The 17,473-nt window shown below is 32.4% G+C and overlaps 1 protein-coding gene across 3 annotated transcripts in view; it reads right to left on the bottom strand.

Annotated features, from left to right (window-relative positions):
- Positions 1 to 6,289: 6,289 nt before the first annotated feature.
- Positions 6,290 to 17,473, bottom strand: part of CENPK (centromere protein K) — a 36,954-nt gene continuing 25,770 nt past the window's right edge. For 2 of the 3 annotated variants that reach the window (XM_010845523.1, XM_010845522.1), the window contains 5 exons: positions 16,817 to 16,899; positions 16,621 to 16,719; positions 16,161 to 16,287; positions 10,489 to 10,542; positions 6,296 to 7,165 (listed from right to left, as the gene is read on the bottom strand). In XM_010845523.1, coding sequence (XP_010843825.1) covers positions 7,007 to 7,165; positions 10,489 to 10,542; positions 16,161 to 16,287; positions 16,621 to 16,719; positions 16,817 to 16,899 — 522 coding nt within the window. In that variant the 3' untranslated portion in view covers positions 6,296 to 7,006. Of the gene's footprint in view, positions 7,166 to 10,488; positions 10,543 to 16,160; positions 16,288 to 16,620; positions 16,720 to 16,816; positions 16,900 to 17,473 lie in introns of all 3 variants that reach the window. The other variant, XM_010845521.1, reaches the window with a different exon arrangement.

Consider the following 17,473-nt stretch of genomic DNA (forward strand, 5'->3'; position numbering starts at 1 on the left):
GCTTGCTTCTGTGTCTTAAATATTGCAAATAGTGCTGCAATAAACAATGGGGTGTGTGATTCCTTCTGAACTATAATTTTCTTCAGATATATGCCCAGGAGTGGGACTGCAGGATATATGGTAGCTCTATTTTTAGAGTTTTAAGGAACTTCCAGGCTGTTCTCCATAGTGGCTGTACTAATTTACATTCTCACCAACAGTGTAGGAGGGTTCCCTTTTCTCAACACTCTAGCATTTATTGTTTGTAGACTTTTTCATGATGGTCATTCTGATTGGTGTAAGGTGACATCTAATATATTGTTGATGGAAGTGTAAATTAAGTGCAAACACCACAAAGAGCAAATTTGGCAATGTCTAATCCAGAAGATGTGCATTTTTGACCCAGCCATTTCAGTTTTAAATACATAACCTTAAGAAATTCTTGCAGATGAGCATCCACATTAATAAGTAAGGGAACATTATTTGTAGCAGTGAATAAATGGAAATAACCAAAATCGCTATCATTGGGGAAAAAAAGTTGTAATCTATTTCTACATTGTAGTATTATATAGCAGTTAAATGATGGACTAAATCCACACACATCAACATGGATAAATTACATAACATTAAGTTGAAATACTGCAATTATGGATACATTATGATTCAAATTGGGATAGGATGTAGATATATGACTATATGTATATAAAGCTTTAATTATAAATATTTTTAACACTAAATTTATATCTCAAACTTACCAAAGTACGCAGAGGAAGAACATAGTATCTCAGGGATCATACTTACCTAGGAGAGAAAGAGGATGGAATTAAGGAGCACAAAGTGAGCATCAGCTAAATCTATAAAATTGTTTGAAAAACAAAACAATTTGAATTATCACAAAATGTCAACATACACCAATTCAGGGTATTGAGTGCACATGGGTATGTATTAATTTTAATCTCTGTATACTTGAAAAAATTTGCAACTTTATAAAAAAGGAAAAAAGATTACTGTGATTTGTTGTTAGCATTTACCTGGCAATTTCAAAAATATTTTAAATTTGCAATCAGCAATATAATGATACATTACGGGTGAGCAAAGCTCACTAAAATTCATGTATTGTGTTTTACTTCTTAATTTCAGTCTTTATATCCAAAACTTTTTACTACAGATAGTGACAAAAAATAATTTCACTTTAACCTTTCTTTCTTTATTTAACTCATAGAGTATGAGATCAATTACAGGACTTTTTTTTTTTTTAACTTGCTAAGAAAAGTGTGTGTATAACCAATTACTTCTAACTGTATTATACAAATATCTATCATTCAGAAAGGAGAAGAAAAAGTCAAAGAATATCACTGAGCTAACAGCAAAAGCCTTGATGCTGGGAAAGACTGGGGGCAAGAGAAGGGGATGACAGAGGATGAGATGGTTGGATAGCATCACTGACTTAATGGACATGAGTTTGACCAAACTCTAGGAGATAGTGAAGGACAGGGAAGCCTGGTGTGCTGCAGTTCATGGGGTTGCAGAGTCCAACATGACTTTGCAACTGAACAACAACAGCAAAGACCCTGATATGCCGATAACAACTGCCTACTCTTCCACACTGAGCAGAGAGCAAAAGAGTATAAAAATAAAAGGCAAAGTTTTTCCCCTCAATTAAGTTCCAGATGGACTGCAATAAGTTACATAATTTAATAAGTACTTTGGGCTTCAAACAAGAGAAGTCAGTGCAGTCTAAATAATTATTTTTTTGGACATACATGTAGACAAATTTTGTGGTCAATTTCTTAGTTCTCACTTGAACTCCCAGCAACATTCAATTCAGTTGATTGCTCCCAACTTCTGGAAATCCTAATGCCTGATGTGACTGTATTAGGAGGTGGGGCTTTGGGGAGATGCTTAGGTCATGAGGATAAAACACTCATAAACGGGATGAGTGTTCTTATAAAGAAACCATACAGAGACCCCCTCAGTCTTTCTATTTTTGCAAATGAATAATTGCTGTTTTTGTCTTTGTAAACTATCTTTTCTCTTTAGTATCTTTGAAAATTCTTTCTCTTTGATATTTTACAGCTTTATGAAACTGTTTCACAGTGTGGTTTATCCTGCACAGTGTACATTCAGTGTACATTTTTCTGAGGCTTTCAGTTCTGCAGAAAAGTTTTCAGCTATTATCTTTTCAAATATTGCTTAACTATCATTCCTGCTATTCTTTCCAACAGGAAATTCTATGTTGAAGTGCCCAGTTTGTTCTTTATCTGCTCTTCATAATTTTTTTAATTTTTCTGGATGAATTCTTCAAATTATCTTTCAATTAACTAAATCAATCTGTAACGCTATCCAATCAAGAGTTTATCCTATTTGTAGAATTTGTATTTAAGTCATTATATTTAATCATATATGGGACATACAATTAATTCCTATTTATAACCAAATGTTGTTTCATTTGTTCCTACTTTGTATTACAATGTCTAGCCCTTTTTAAATGGAAAATATTAATTTCTCCCAGCAACCTAAAAATACATTTTAAAGTCTTTGTCAGACTGTTTAATAAAATTAATTTCAGCATGTTAAAGTTCCATTTGATGGTTTGGTTACATTGGTAGAATTCTTCAGTTTCAAAAAACAACAACAAAAAAATTTGCCTCAGAAGGAAAATGTATTTACTTGTAAATCATGCTCCCTAGTACCACAGCTCTATGGTCAATTACCTGGTTCAATAACATCAGGATTTGTTACTTTTTTGAGATACTGCCACACTAAATATGCCAGATTCTTCCATAGCAGCTCTCCAAATGGTTACAAAACGGCTGAAGAGTCCTAGATGTTTCATGCAGATGTAATAACATCAACCAGAACACCACAAACCATTTCTTCATGTTTTTTTAATTAGTAAGAAAAAACTTTCTCCAATTCCTCAGTTCCCATATACTTCCTTTTCTTTGCCCATAGTTTCCACTATCATTAACATCTTACATTTGGTGTTATACTTGTTAAAACTGAAGAATTAATATTGATACATTATTATTAACTAAAGTCCATAGTTTATATCAGGATTCATTTTTTGTATAGTTCTATGGGTTTTAATAAATGCATAATGTTAAATATCCACCGATAGTTATCATAAAGAAGTTTCACTGCCCTGAAAATCCTCTGTAATCCACTTATTTATCCCACCCCTCCTGCCCTACCCACTACCAATCCCCTAAAACCACAATCATCTTTCAACTGTCTTCATATTTTTGCCTTTTCCAGAATATCATACAGCGGGAATCATACACTATGCAGGCTTTTCAGATTGCCTTCTTTCACTTAGGAATATGCATTTAAGTTTCCTTCATCCTTTTTTGTGGCTTGATAGTTCATTTCTTTTCATATCTGAATAATCCATTGTAATCCATTGTCCCATGATTTGTCCATTCAATTATTGAAGAACATCTGGATTGCTTCCAATTTTTGACATTCATGAAAAAGGCTGCTACACTCAATGGTGTACAAGATTTTGTGTGAACGTAAGTTTTCAACTCTTTTGGGTAAATACCAAGAAGCATAATTGGTGGGATTGTATATTAAGAGTATGCTTAGTACATTTTTTTCTAAATGACTGTATTTTGCATTCCCACCAGCAATAAATGAGTTCCTGTTGCTCCACAGTCAGTATTTGGTCATTCTGATGGGTGTTTAGTGATATCTCATTGTTTTTCAGTTTGCATTTTCTTGATGACACACAATGTGGAAATCTTTTCATCTGCTTACTTGCTATCTGTTTATCTTGTTTGGACAGGTGTCAGTTTAGACATTTTTCCCTCTTTTTAATTGGGATGTTTGTTCTTATTGTTGAGTTTTCTGTATTTTGGTGAGTTCTCTTTTATCTTTTTGATATATGTGTTCTGCAAACATTTTTTCCTAATCTGTTTGGTTTTTTTCCACTTTGTTTTTAACAGAAAAAGTTTTAATTTTAATAAAATCCAGTTTATCAATTTTTTAAGAAGTCTTCACCAAATTCAAAGTCATACTAGATTTTATCTTATATTATTTTCTAGAAGTTTTGTAATTGTGCATTTTATATTTAGGTCTATGATTCATTTTGAGTTAATTTAAAGGTGTAACATCACTACAGCAGTGCCCAGTTTTCTTCCTTTGCATGTGCATGTACAGTTCTATCACCATTTGTTGAAAAAGACAGAGCTTTCTCCATTGGATTGCCTTTCCTCTTTGTCAAAGATTAGCTGATCATATTTGTATGGGTCTACTTCTGAGCTCTCTATTCTGTTGCAGTGATCTGTTATCTGATTTTGCACCAACTTCACAATATTGGTTACTACAGATTTACAATGAGTCTTAAGGTTGCTGTCAGTTCTTCCACATTGTTCTTCTTCTTTATTATGGCAGATATTCTGGGTCTTTTGTCTTTCCATATAAATTTATCCAACTTCCAGTACAATGCTGAACAGCACTGTTGAGAGGACATATTCTTGCCTTGTTCCTGATCTTAGAGAAACATCTGGTTTCTCACCATTAAGCATGTTAGCTGTGTTTTCTATAATTTTTTTTAAAGAATAAGTAATAATGTACAAGATTGTGGATGTTCTTTATCAAGCTAAGGAAGTTTCTATTTCTAGCTTGCTGAGAGCTTTCATCATGAATAGGTATTCAATTTTGTCATATAGCTTTTTAATAACCTATTGGTGTTATCATGATTTTTCTATTTTCTATTTTGATAATATATGGGTTACATTGATTGACATTTGAATGTTGAACCAGTCTTGAATATTTGGAATAAATACCACTTGGCTGGATGCATAATTCTTTTAATATATTGTTGAATTTGATTATTTTGTTGAGGAAATTTGTGCCTGTGTTCATAATAGATACCTGTAGTTGCCCTTTCTTAAAAAGTCTTTGGTTTTAGTGTTAGGATAATGTAATGTCTGGTTTTGGTATTAGGGTAATGCCAGCCTCATAGAAAGAATAAGCTTCTATTTTTTGGAACAGATTGTACAGAATTGTCATCATTTTCGTCTCAAATATTTGACAGAATTCACCAGTGAAACCATCTGGGTCTGATGTTTACTGTTTTGAAAGTTTAATAATTATTGACTCAATTTCTTTAATATATATAGGTTTATGCAAAGTGGCGATTTTTCCTTGTGTGAATTTTAGTAGGTTGTGTCTTTCATAAAATTGGTCCAGTTCATCTAATTTATAACATTTATGAGAACAGTTATTCATAATACTCATTACCCTCTTAATGTTCCTGGGATCCATAGTGATGGCCCCTACATACAGGTTCTCAAAAACGGAAACATTTTCTCCAGTATACTCAAAACCACACACACACAAAACAACAACAACAACAAAAAAAACCCTTCAAGGCCTGTAAGCTTAGATGGGGTACAAATCAAGACTAATTCTACTGTAATTTACTTTGTTTATGATTGAGATGAAAAGTGGGCAAAAAACTGTGCTATATAAGAAGGCTGGGTTAGCAAATTAAAAAGTAGGATGCAATCATCATAGTTTTCTTTAAAACTTTACACAAGCCCATGCACCCTAGAGCCCATGCTCGGCAAAAAAAGAAGCCACCACAATGAGAAGCCTGTGCCGCAACCAGAGAGTAGCCCTCCCTTGCTGCAACTAGAGAAAAGTCTGCACAGCAATGAAGACTCAGTACAGCCAAAAGTAATAAATAAATTAAATTATATAAAAAAATATTGCAAAAAATGCTGTAGTAAAAACATCCCACTTAATGTGAAATCAAGACCTATCAAATAATCAAATTGTTTACTGCTTTTATCTATTTATTTCTGTAATTTGCAACACAGAGAAGTACACAGACAACAGTATTATCTGCTTTGTAGAAATACTGTCAAACTTATATTACCAGCACCATTTTTCCTTTTTCTAGTAATTTCAAGGAAGAGTAAGTTGCTCATTCCTTTGAATCTCAACTAGAGTATTCTAGGAAGGTATTTTTGTATGTCATCTTCCTGAGAAAGAACTTACAAGTTTTCTAAAATATAACAGTATTTGTATTTTCTACAAAAGGGACACAGTATACTTGTAAGTTTTTGCCTATTTTAAGAGAGATTTAGTATTCAAGGTAAATAAGAAACTTGAATAATACAATACAGTAGAAATCAATTTCAAAAATAAAAATATATACCAAGTCCACTCTGAAAACTAATTATACAAAAAATGTTTGGAATTCTCTAGTTTACCTTATATGTAGCTTAATTATATGTCACTTATCTACCTATGATAAAGTCTATTTATTAAAATATCATGCCACACCCCCAAAAAAGCTAGAGAATTTTAAATGAGAATTTTATTTATAGAAAAGTCACAGAGGATTAACAAAATTTTATGAACACAATATCATTAGTAATAATTAACAGAATCAAGAAAGGTTTAATATATATATCACTAATAATACACATTAAAATACTTTTAATCTACCTTTATTCATTATTTTTTAATATTCCAATTTTTAACAAACCTAGAAATATTGTAGTATACATGAATAGATGTACTATATACTTAAAAATTATGCTACAGTATACATTAAGATACTAAGTCAGTTTTTTAATCTCCAGCAAATTATGGCCTTTCACCATAATTTATAAATTTAAAGGATGTAAGCACCAAATAGAACTCAAAATGTATAAAATAAACTGGCATATATTTTAAAAGAAAAACATTAGGAATATAGTTAACAAAAAAGTTTCCAAAGAATAGTGCAGAAGGTATATTTACAGTATTATAATGATTAAGTCTAGAATGTTTTTTACTTACATTCTTGTCAACTCAGTTGAAAACACAAAAGCACTGACTGACTATGAAGCTATCATTTTTAAATGAATAGTAGATGGCAGCATGAGTCATTTTAAGCATGAAAGGAAAATGGACTATATCATGTGCTTTGATTAGCAAATAACGTTCTTTATCCAAGTAATTCTCAGTGTTTCCATTATCCTTGAATGACAAGATTCTTTATGTACTGTGTGAAAAAAACACCATCTTTTTACTGATGGAAGGCTTCTAATCTTATTCGGGTTGGATCTTCTGGATGTCTCAAGGCAATTCCATTACGCAGGAGCAGCTCAATATAAGGTGGCCAAAAAGAATCACTAATTTTGACATATGGGTCATGTGGAACACCAAATAATCTATTTAAAAGAATCTAGGAAAAAACATCATTTAAGATATATCTTACTTGGAAAAAAAAATTGATACAGATATATTAAAAGTTTTTTTTTTTAACCAAAGAATGTTGATCTCTTTTCTTTGAATAATTATTTAATCATAATTTCTATGTATTAAATAGCTGATTTTCTTTTTAAAAAAACTACAAATATTACTGAATGGAAATAGCTTTAAAATGAATCTTTGCACCTGAATTTTTAAAACATTTCCTAAAAACTTGTTAAAAAGCATTTACAATTCTCCCACTTCTCTCAAGATTAATAATTTATGTTAGAAATTTGGTTATAACCATTTCTTCAAATTAAAAAACAAAGTTCAAAAAATTGCATACATGTCTTAATATTTCAGGGAAAGAGAAAACACCAACCTTCCCCCTCCACTCAAAGCCACTTATTCATCTGATAAACCTTCAAAACAAAAACTCTATCATCATTATTTCCTTCAAATTATCTTAAACACTTTGATCTCTTCACTAAGGATATTGAGAAATTTTCAATACCTGTAGTAAATTATATAAGACTAACATTTCTTGAACTACATTCCATGAAATTGGTCTCCCTAGCAATGCTCTCGGAGAAGGCAATGGCACCCCACTCCAGGACTCTTGCCTGGAAAATCCCATGGATGGAGGAGCCTGGTAGGCTGCAGTCCATGGGGTCGCTAAGAGTCGGATACGACTGAGCAACTTCACCTTGACTTTTCACTTTCATGCATTGGAGAAGGAAATGGCAACCCACTCCAGTGTTCTTGCCTGGAGAATCCCAGGGACGGGGGAGCCTCGTGGGCTGCCATCTATGGGGTCGCACAGAGTCGGACACGACTGAAGCGACTTAGCAGCAGCAGCAGCAGCAATGCTCATGGAGTAACAGGGTCCTGTGGTTAAATAAGCTCAAGAAAGATGCTAATATGCACTAGGAATGACACATCTTTCCCAGATTCAGGGCATTAGAAAAGTTTTGTAAGAAACACACATTAAATATTTGAACATTAATGTTCTATGAGATATAATGAAAAATGTTAAATATGTATCAATTATTACTCTACCTCCTCAGCTCCCACAAAGTGCCTTCAAAAATTACAAAACCAGGATTCATAAGGGTTAAAAGATTCCTCGAGGGGTACATAATTAGTAAAAGATAATGGATTAGAATCCATATCTTCAAACTGCCATGCCAAAGTTTTAAAGATATTATTTTAAGAAACACAGAAAAGGAAAAATAAAATTTATACCATAGCAGTAAAGAATATGTCTGCAATGCAGGAGACGTGGGTTCGATCCCTGGTTCAGGAAGAAAATGGCAACCCACTCCAGTATTCCTGCTAGAAAATCCCATGTACAAAGGAGCCTGGTGGGCTATAGTCCATGGGGTCATAGAAGAGTCAGACATGACTTAACAGCTAACAACAGTAGAAGTGTCATAGAAATATAATTAAACTACTAAGTTCTCATCTCAATCACATTTCATGATAATATCAACACCTCTATTCTTGTTTTTTAACATTCCAATTCTTAAAGTAAAATTTAACCTGTCATAAATTTTAGCTAATTCTTTTTTTTTTTTTTGGCTGTGACAGTGCAGAATCTCAGTTCCTCAACCAGGGACTGAACATGGACTATGGCAGTGAAAACCCAGAATGCTAACCACCAGGCCACCAGGGAATTCTCTAACTTTAATTATTTCAAGAACCACATCCTGGAGAAAAAAGCTGTTGGTCTCATTTCTTTTATGTATGATCATAAGAGAATAAGATATTATTCCCATTTCAGAGCAATTGCTCACATTTTAATATAATTTAAAATCTTACTTTTCATTGCTATATAAAATAATATCAATCAAAATCCTAGTAAATGCCAGAAATAATTAAATGTTAAAAATTCTACTTTAAAGTGAATATGTATATGTTATTTTACTTTTCATTGAATGGCAGTATAAATTTAGTTTACAATTATCATTGATAATACAAGCCTTGGTGTGTAATGGTTCCTAAATTTAAGCTTTATATGGTATATCTCATAGTACACTATTCAAAAATTACACATGTATTTCCGAGTTAACTGTCAATATTTGCCACATATATGACAATCTTTATCTTAAAAAGTCAAGTCATCCATGAGAAATGGTAGTTTTAGTTTCAGTATAAATTGGAAGTAAATTGGAATATGCTGAAAGATTCAAATTATAATCTAAAAAATATTTGTATTTTGCTTTTCAAAGTAATAATATTCTATATTACGATATCCTGAGGTATCAAAGGTACCTGCTTTCTCTGCCTGACATTTACTTTTATTTTCACAAATATCTTTAACCCTTAAAAAAAGTTTTTGAACTTTGGCCAAATTATCAACTATATTAAATACTTTAGATCTTGATATGACAACCTATTGCAAACTGGGTGAACAGGAAGGTAGAGGTACCAAAACCACTTAGCTAGATAAAGACTTTAGTATTCAAAAACACTTAGCTAGATAAATGAAGACTTTAACTAGATAAAGACTTTTCATAAAATTACTATGAAGCAACTTTTCTGAAATCACTTTATTCTAAACTTATCACTCATTTTAAAAAGCCACATTAATTGTTGAACAGCTATTCATAGACCATCTATCTTCCTGTTCACCCAACTTGTAATAGGTTGTCAAATCAAGATCTAAAGTATTTAATAAAGTTGATAACTTGGCCAAAGTTCAAAAACTTTTTTTAAGGGTCAAAGATATTAGTTAAAAAAAAAAAAAAAAGTAAATGTCAGGCAGAGAAAGCATGTATAGATTACATAAAAGCAAAGGGTTTCACTGTATAGATACTAAATGACATCATAAAAATTTTCTTAAAGTAATAATCTGGAATTAAGGGTAAGATTTTAGTTTCATCTTCTCTTAAAAAATATTCTTTCTTACTACACAAAAAATAGAAACTAATTTTATACTAAAGATAAATTAATATATGTAATAAAATTGGGTGTATACCTTAAAAACTAAAGCAGCATTTTTTTCTTTTTCAAACCTGAGTATGTGCCTGTACTTAGTCACTCAGTTGCATCCAACTCTTTGCGATCCCCATACACTGTGGCCGGTCAGGCTCCTCTGTCTATTGGAATTTTTCAGGCAAGAATACTGGAGAGGGTTGCCATTTACTCCTCCAGGGGATCTTCCCTGTTCAAGGATCAAACACTCATCTCCTTCATTGGCAGCTGGATTCTTTACAACTGAGCCACCTGGGAAGCCCCAAGTTTGTGTATAATTGTCCATAAATCACTAATCAGACAAATCTTCAAGACAAAACAACTACACAAAACACTTACCTCTAACATTTCATGCAGTGTTATCAGCTGTGCAGTTGATTCTTGAACGTTTTTCTTTGAGGAAAGTGTGAATAATAAGGAATTTAAATTTCAGTTCTGACAATGGCAGGCTATTAGACTATTTATTAAAAAAATTTTTTTAATCTTTTAAATTAATATCTCTCAATTGCAATGATACAAGATATACTAAAACCAAACATTTAAAATGAGATGACTTTAAAAGAATTCTGAAAGAAAACAACCTGTTGTACTAAACATTAAGGTTCATAAAAATACAGCTGAAACAACCTCTAAGACAGGGAAATCTTTCGTAATTACTAAAACATACAATTCAGACTATCTACCTACCTATCTATAAATATATAATGGGTAAAGTATATTACACACATTATATATACTCATATAAGTGTAAATCTAATTTTTGAACCTCCCCAATAGAAATATCCAAGCAAATGACATTTCAAACTGTACTGATACAGTTTCAGGACAGAAAACTTGATTCCTGGGGAGATTTGCTCATCTTTTCACAGTTCATGATGGTTCCTAATATTAACTCAACTCACTAGTTCTTTTTTTCCTGGAATGACAGAGAACAGATCTCATTCCAGTTCCATTCTAGAGTTTCATTGTATATAGCTAAGATATGTATCCTTTATTCTTTTAATGTTTTAAACCCAAGAAAGATATTCTATGTTCCACCACTAAATACTGTTCTATTTTATTTAGACTATCTTATTTTATCATGGCAATTAAAAAATTCAGTTTTAATTCTGTCATCCAATAAATTTACTCTCTAATCCTCTTCAGTTTCATATCATTTATAAACTTTGATGACTATATTCTCTACCTCTTTATCCAAATTACTGCTAAAAATGTTCAATAGGATAAGGTTCTATGGGAAATCTTCCAAGACAATACTAAGTAAAATCAGGAGCTTTTGAGTTCGGAAATTCAATTAACTATATTTCCTACTATAGTGAAATCCAGTACTTTCCTGACAACAGGCCAAGATTACCACAGAGTCCTTATAAGGTCTTATAGAAATATAAATATATAAAAGAAATAGTAAAATAATCCTGATAAAAACAAATGTGATTACTGAATAAAGATGGTAAAGCTGGAGATCATCATCTCCTGTCCCCTTAATATCTTACTAAATGGAAGAGAGGTAAAAAGCAACATATGATTCACTAGTGATGAAAGCATATACAATAACCAAACTGATAAAGAAGCAGCTAGGCACAGATAAAAATATAAAAGTTTGAGACAATCAAAGAAAATGCAGAGAAAAATTATAATAAAAGGAAATAAAAAATGTTTAAATATCAAGATATGATAAGCATATAATAAAGGAAAAAAATGGCAATATAATTATATAATAAAGGCAATATAACAACATATAATAAAGTACAGAAATGGCAAGGACCCAAAGGAAACAGAAGAGATTAAAAAGAGGTGGCAAGAATACACAGAACTTTACAAAAAAGGTCTTAATGACCTACCTAACCACAATGGTGTGGTCACTCACTTAGAGTCAGACATCCTGGAATGTGAAGTCTAATGAGCCTTAGGAAGCATTACTATGAATAAAGCTAGTGGAGATGATGGGATTCTAGCTGAGCTATTTCAGATCCTAAAAGATGATGCTATGAAAGTGCTGCACCCAATATGCCAGCAAATTTGGAAAATTCAGTGGTGGCCACAGGACTAGAAAAGATAAGTTTTCATTTCAATCCCAAAGAATGGCAATGCCAAAGAACGTTCAAATTACAACTACTCTCATTTCACATACTAGTAAGATGACGCTCAAAATCCTTCAAGCTAGACTTCAGCAGTATGTGAACCGAGAACTTCCAGATGTATAAGATAGATTTAGAAAAGACAGAGGAAATAGAGAACAAATTGCAAAGATCTACTGGATCATGGAAAAAGCAAGGAATTTAAAAAAATATTTATTTCTGCTTCACTAACTACATGAAAGCCTTTGACTGTGGGGATCACAACAAACTGTAGAAAACTCTTAAAAAGATGGAAATGCCAGATCACCTTACCTGGGTCTAAGAAACCTGTGTGCAGGACAAGAAGCAATAGTTAGAACAGCGGACTGGTTCAACGTTACTGGGAAAGGAATACGTCAAGGCTGTAAACTGTCACCCTGCATATTTAATTTATATGCAGAGTAAGTACATCATGCTAAATATTGGGCTAGAAGATTCACAAGATGGAATCAAGATTGCAGGGAGAAGTATCAACAAACTCAGTTATACAGAGGATACCACTTTAATGGCAGAAAGTGAAGACAAACTAAAGAATCTCCTGATGAATGTGAAAGAGCAGAGTGAAAAGGCTGGCTTAAAACCCAACATTCAAAAAATGAAGATCGCAGGATCTGGTCCCATCACTTCATGGCATATAAATGGGAGAAAACTGGAAACAGTGACAGATTTCATTTTCTTGGGCTCCAAAATCACTGCAGATGGTGACTGCAGCCATGAAATTAAAAGATGCTTGCGTGTTGGAGGAAAAACTATGACAAACCTAGACAGCATATTAAAAAGAGAGACATCACTTTGCTGACAAAGATCCATATAGTCAAAGCTATGATTTTTCTAGTAGCCATGCATGGATGTGAGAGTGGGACCATAAAGAAGTCTGAGCACCAAAGAATTTATGCTTTCGAACTGTGGTGCTGGAGAAGATCCTTGAGAGTCCCTAGGACAGCAAAGAAATAAAACCAGTTAATCCTAAGGGAAATTAACCCTGAATATGCATTAGAAGGACTGATGCTGAAGCTGAAGCTCCAATACTTTGGCCACCTGATGTGAAGAGCCGACTCTTTGGGAAAGACACTGATACTGGGAAAACTTGAGAGCAAGAGGAGGAGGAGGTGGTGACAGAGGATGAGGTGGTTGGATGGCATCACTGACTCAATGGATGAGTCTAAGCAAACTCAGGGAGATAGTAAAGGACAGAGAAGATGAGGTCACAAAGAGTCGGACATTACCTAGTGACTGAACAACAAAAGCAGTATAAAATATAATAAAAAAATTTCCATGAAATGACATGTGACCTAAATCTTCCCCCAAAACAATATATCATCAAAGCAAAACTGATATTGAATCATCAACATGGTGACATATCCTCATTAAGCTACTGAAGGTCAGACATAAAGAATCTTTCAGGCAAGTAGTCATGCCAGAAAACATCTGCAGGCTGGCCTCAACTTCTCCACAGCACACTTCCATCTAAGAAAAATGGAGAAACCCACTACAAAGTCTTGTGATTTTTTAAAATCTCTGCCAAAGATAAGCCTCTAATTATAAAGCAAACAATGTCAGCAGTTAAAATGTCAAAAATAAAACAGCCAGGAATTCTTCTTGAACAAATTACTTGTTAAAGATATCCATCATAGCAAATAATGGATTAAACTTAAAAACTCAAAAATGAAAGGTAAAATATGATAAGAATGGAATCTAACAATGTACAATAAAGACTAAATGCATACATGAATGATGGTATAGATCAAAATATAAATGCAATAAAACTGGGAAAGTTAAAAATAAATAATACAATTTACTTATTTTAAATAAACTGATGGCACTTTGGACTTTTGGCTGCCAAAACTGTGAGAAAATTAATTTCTTTTGTTTAAGCCACCTAATCTTTGGTATTTTGTTATAGCAGCTTGAGCCCACTAATACATCCATTTTTCTAGCTTGACAGAGAAAGTAATCTATCATTCTGTAATATGTATCAGTAGTTCATATACTTCATTTAAAAAAACTGAGCTTATCCAATATGACTTAACAAATTCATGATAGCTTCTGGTAATGAATGCTTCCTTTAAGAATATCTCAAATCTCTGGTTCTACTAGTGGAGAACCTTAAAAGGTTAAAAAAAAAAAAAACAAAAACAGTTAAAAAAAGGAAGACTAGAATCAGGAAATAAATCACTGAGTTATTTTAAGATTATGATCATTAAGACGTAAGGGATCCTAAATTAACAGAAATGGTTAACAGAAGGCTATCAAAATTTCAGAAATGACTAATGGGTATACATAATAACAGGATCAGAAAAATATTCCATAACAAATGTAAAGCCTACTGATAATTACAAAGAAGAAAGAGAAGAATAAATAAACACAGATTGTAAGAAAACAAAACTTTCTCCTTTCCCTAGCCATGTGCACAGTCACTCAAGAAATATGAACTGAGGTACTACAATAGGTATAAAAGACAGTACAAATACTAATATGAATTAAACAAAGCAAGCAGCTCATAGAGCATGGTAGGTGAAGAGAGAGACATAAATTGTTACTACAAAATCATGTAATAAATGCTAATAAGATGACACCTAAACTTCATTTAATGCCTCATACAAAAGATGATGTTTGAGTTGCTTTAAGAAGGAATTTACTATCCTCCTCAGATAGGAACTCTTTTGTAACCAGAGGAAATAGCATGTATAAGGCACAAAAAAGTGACAGGTCAAACTGTACATCTGCTCCAACAGCATGGATGAATGGACTCATGCAAGAGATGGGTAAAGATGGAAAGAAGGCCACAGAGACAGACAAAGTCCAGAAGACAAATTCATTACTCTAAGGAGTTTATAGACCTTATCCCAGAGGGTGGCATCAAAATTGGAAAAAAAAAAAAAAAGTTTTAAATTAAAAAATTAAAATATGTGTATTTTTAATATTTGATTAAATAAATATTAAATATGTACAGTTTTAGAAAGATCATTCTGGATCCAGTTTCAATGCCTATCCTATGCCCACAAGTTCTTATTATTTATACCCTATTTTGCTTTTTAAAAATGAATTAAAGTGCTTGTTTCCAACTTTCTGTCACCCAATGAAATATTTATTTGCTTTTGTGAAAAAGGTTTATTTCATCATAACTACTATTAAAATAATCAATAACTTACCTCATAGGTATAGGTATCTTCTGATTTTAAGTTACATATGTTTATTATAGAAAACTTGGAAAATAATGAAAATGAAAACAAAAACAAGTCTCATTTACAATCTTAGCCCCAGGCATAAAGCACTATTACATTTTTTGGTACCAATTAGACTTTTTGGTATACAATTTAATCATCTTTGCTTTATCCTCTAACAAAAATTTGTGAGCCTTTCATCAATTCCTTTGATAGTGTTCAATACATTATTTTTAAAAGCTCCATTTTCTCCACTATATGAATACAATATAAAAAACTATATTTATTTCTAGTTTATTGAATAACTAGATTCCTTCTAATTTTTCAATAAATACCATAATGTGATGATGGAATACTTTTGTACATGTACCTATTTGTTTATATCTTTGAAAAGAAAAAAAAGAAAGAAAATGAAGTCACTCAGTCGTGTCTGATTCTTTGTGATCCCGTGGAGTGTAGCCTACTAGACTTCTCCATCCATGGGATTTTCCAGGCAAGAGTACTGGAGTCGGTTGCCATTTCCTTCTCCAGGGGATCTTCCCAACCCAGGTATCGAACCCAGGTCTCCCACATCGCAGACAGATGCTTTACCGTCTGAGCCACAAGAGATGCAAACTTATATCTTTGAAGTGCATATTAAACAAGAAAATTCATCAGAAAATTTACATTTGAACCTACAACAACAATTTCATATCTGAATATCTACAAGAATGTCTTCTCTACAACTTACCTTTTTCTTTTTAACGTTTCTATCAGGCAGAGGAAAATGGTCTTCGAGAAACTCACCCAAGGTAACCAAGAGTTTCTCCTTAAATTCTTTTATATCACGCATTTTTGTTTTCAGCTCATTAAAAATTCTAGAAAGATTTTATTTTAATTAAGAGAATTAAATTGTTGATAAAATACTTTAGGTATAAAGAATTGATTACTCATAAAATTAATCAAACACTCTGTTCAAACTTTATTGCTCAAATCAAATAACTAGCTTTATGAGATAAATAGTCTATTTAACATAGGAAAACTAAAAGTCAAATTATTAATAAAAGATTATATAACTTTTAACAATTAGTAAAGGTCAGGGTAAGACAATTTCTGGTAAAATTCACCCGCTTTTCATCTATGCATTTCATATAACATAAAAAAGGAAATAATTTCTCCTATTTTGAAAGCCTAGAACACAAAATCAATACCTTGATTCAGAAAATGTCACAACCTGCTGTTTCAATTCATTTTGTAGCACATTAAGAGATTCCAATATCTGTTGCTGTTCATCCAACCATTTTTGCTCCCTTTGAATGTGAAAAAAAAACAAACAATAGTCAAATAAAACATTAATGCTAATTCAATACATATAAAAGACTAATGGTAATTATAATATAAATATACCTTTCTAAGTCTTCCTTTAATTTTTCATTATTTGACTGAATAGTAGATAGCACCAATTCAAGATCATTTCTCAATTTTTGGAACTAGAACAAAATAATTAAAATTAATTGTTTAATCTTTAATCTTGTAGATAGTTATATCTCTGAACAATAGTGAAATTTACATACTAGGATATACATTCAGAAACCAATGGCAAAAAAAGGCTAGCAAAAAAGTCTTTGAAAGGGAAATATATCCCTTTATTGGGCTCTAAACTCACTGCAGATGGTGACTGCAGCCATGAAATTAAAAGACACTTACTCCTTGGAAGGAAAGTTATGACCAACCTAGATAGCATTTTTTTTTTTCTAGATAGCATATTGAAAAGCAGAGATATTACTTTGCCAACAAAGGTCTGTCTAGTCAAGGCTACGGTTTTTCCAGTGGTCATGTATGGATGTGAGAGTTGGACTGTGAAGAAAGCTGAGCGCAGAAGAATTGATGATTTTGAACTGTGGTGTTGGAGAAGACTCTTGAGAGTCCCTTGGACTGCAAGGAGATCCAACCAGTCCATCCTAAAGGAGATCAATCCTGGGTGTTCTTTGGAAGGAATGATACTAAAGCTGAAACTCCAGTCCTTTGGCCACCTCATGCGAAGAGCTGACTCATTGGAAAAGA

Source organism: Bison bison, unplaced genomic scaffold (genome assembly GCF_000754665.1).
Source record: "Bison bison bison isolate TAMUID 2011002044 unplaced genomic scaffold, Bison_UMD1.0 scf7180017864218, whole genome shotgun sequence".
Taxonomy (NCBI): domain Eukaryota; kingdom Metazoa; phylum Chordata; class Mammalia; order Artiodactyla; family Bovidae; genus Bison; species Bison bison.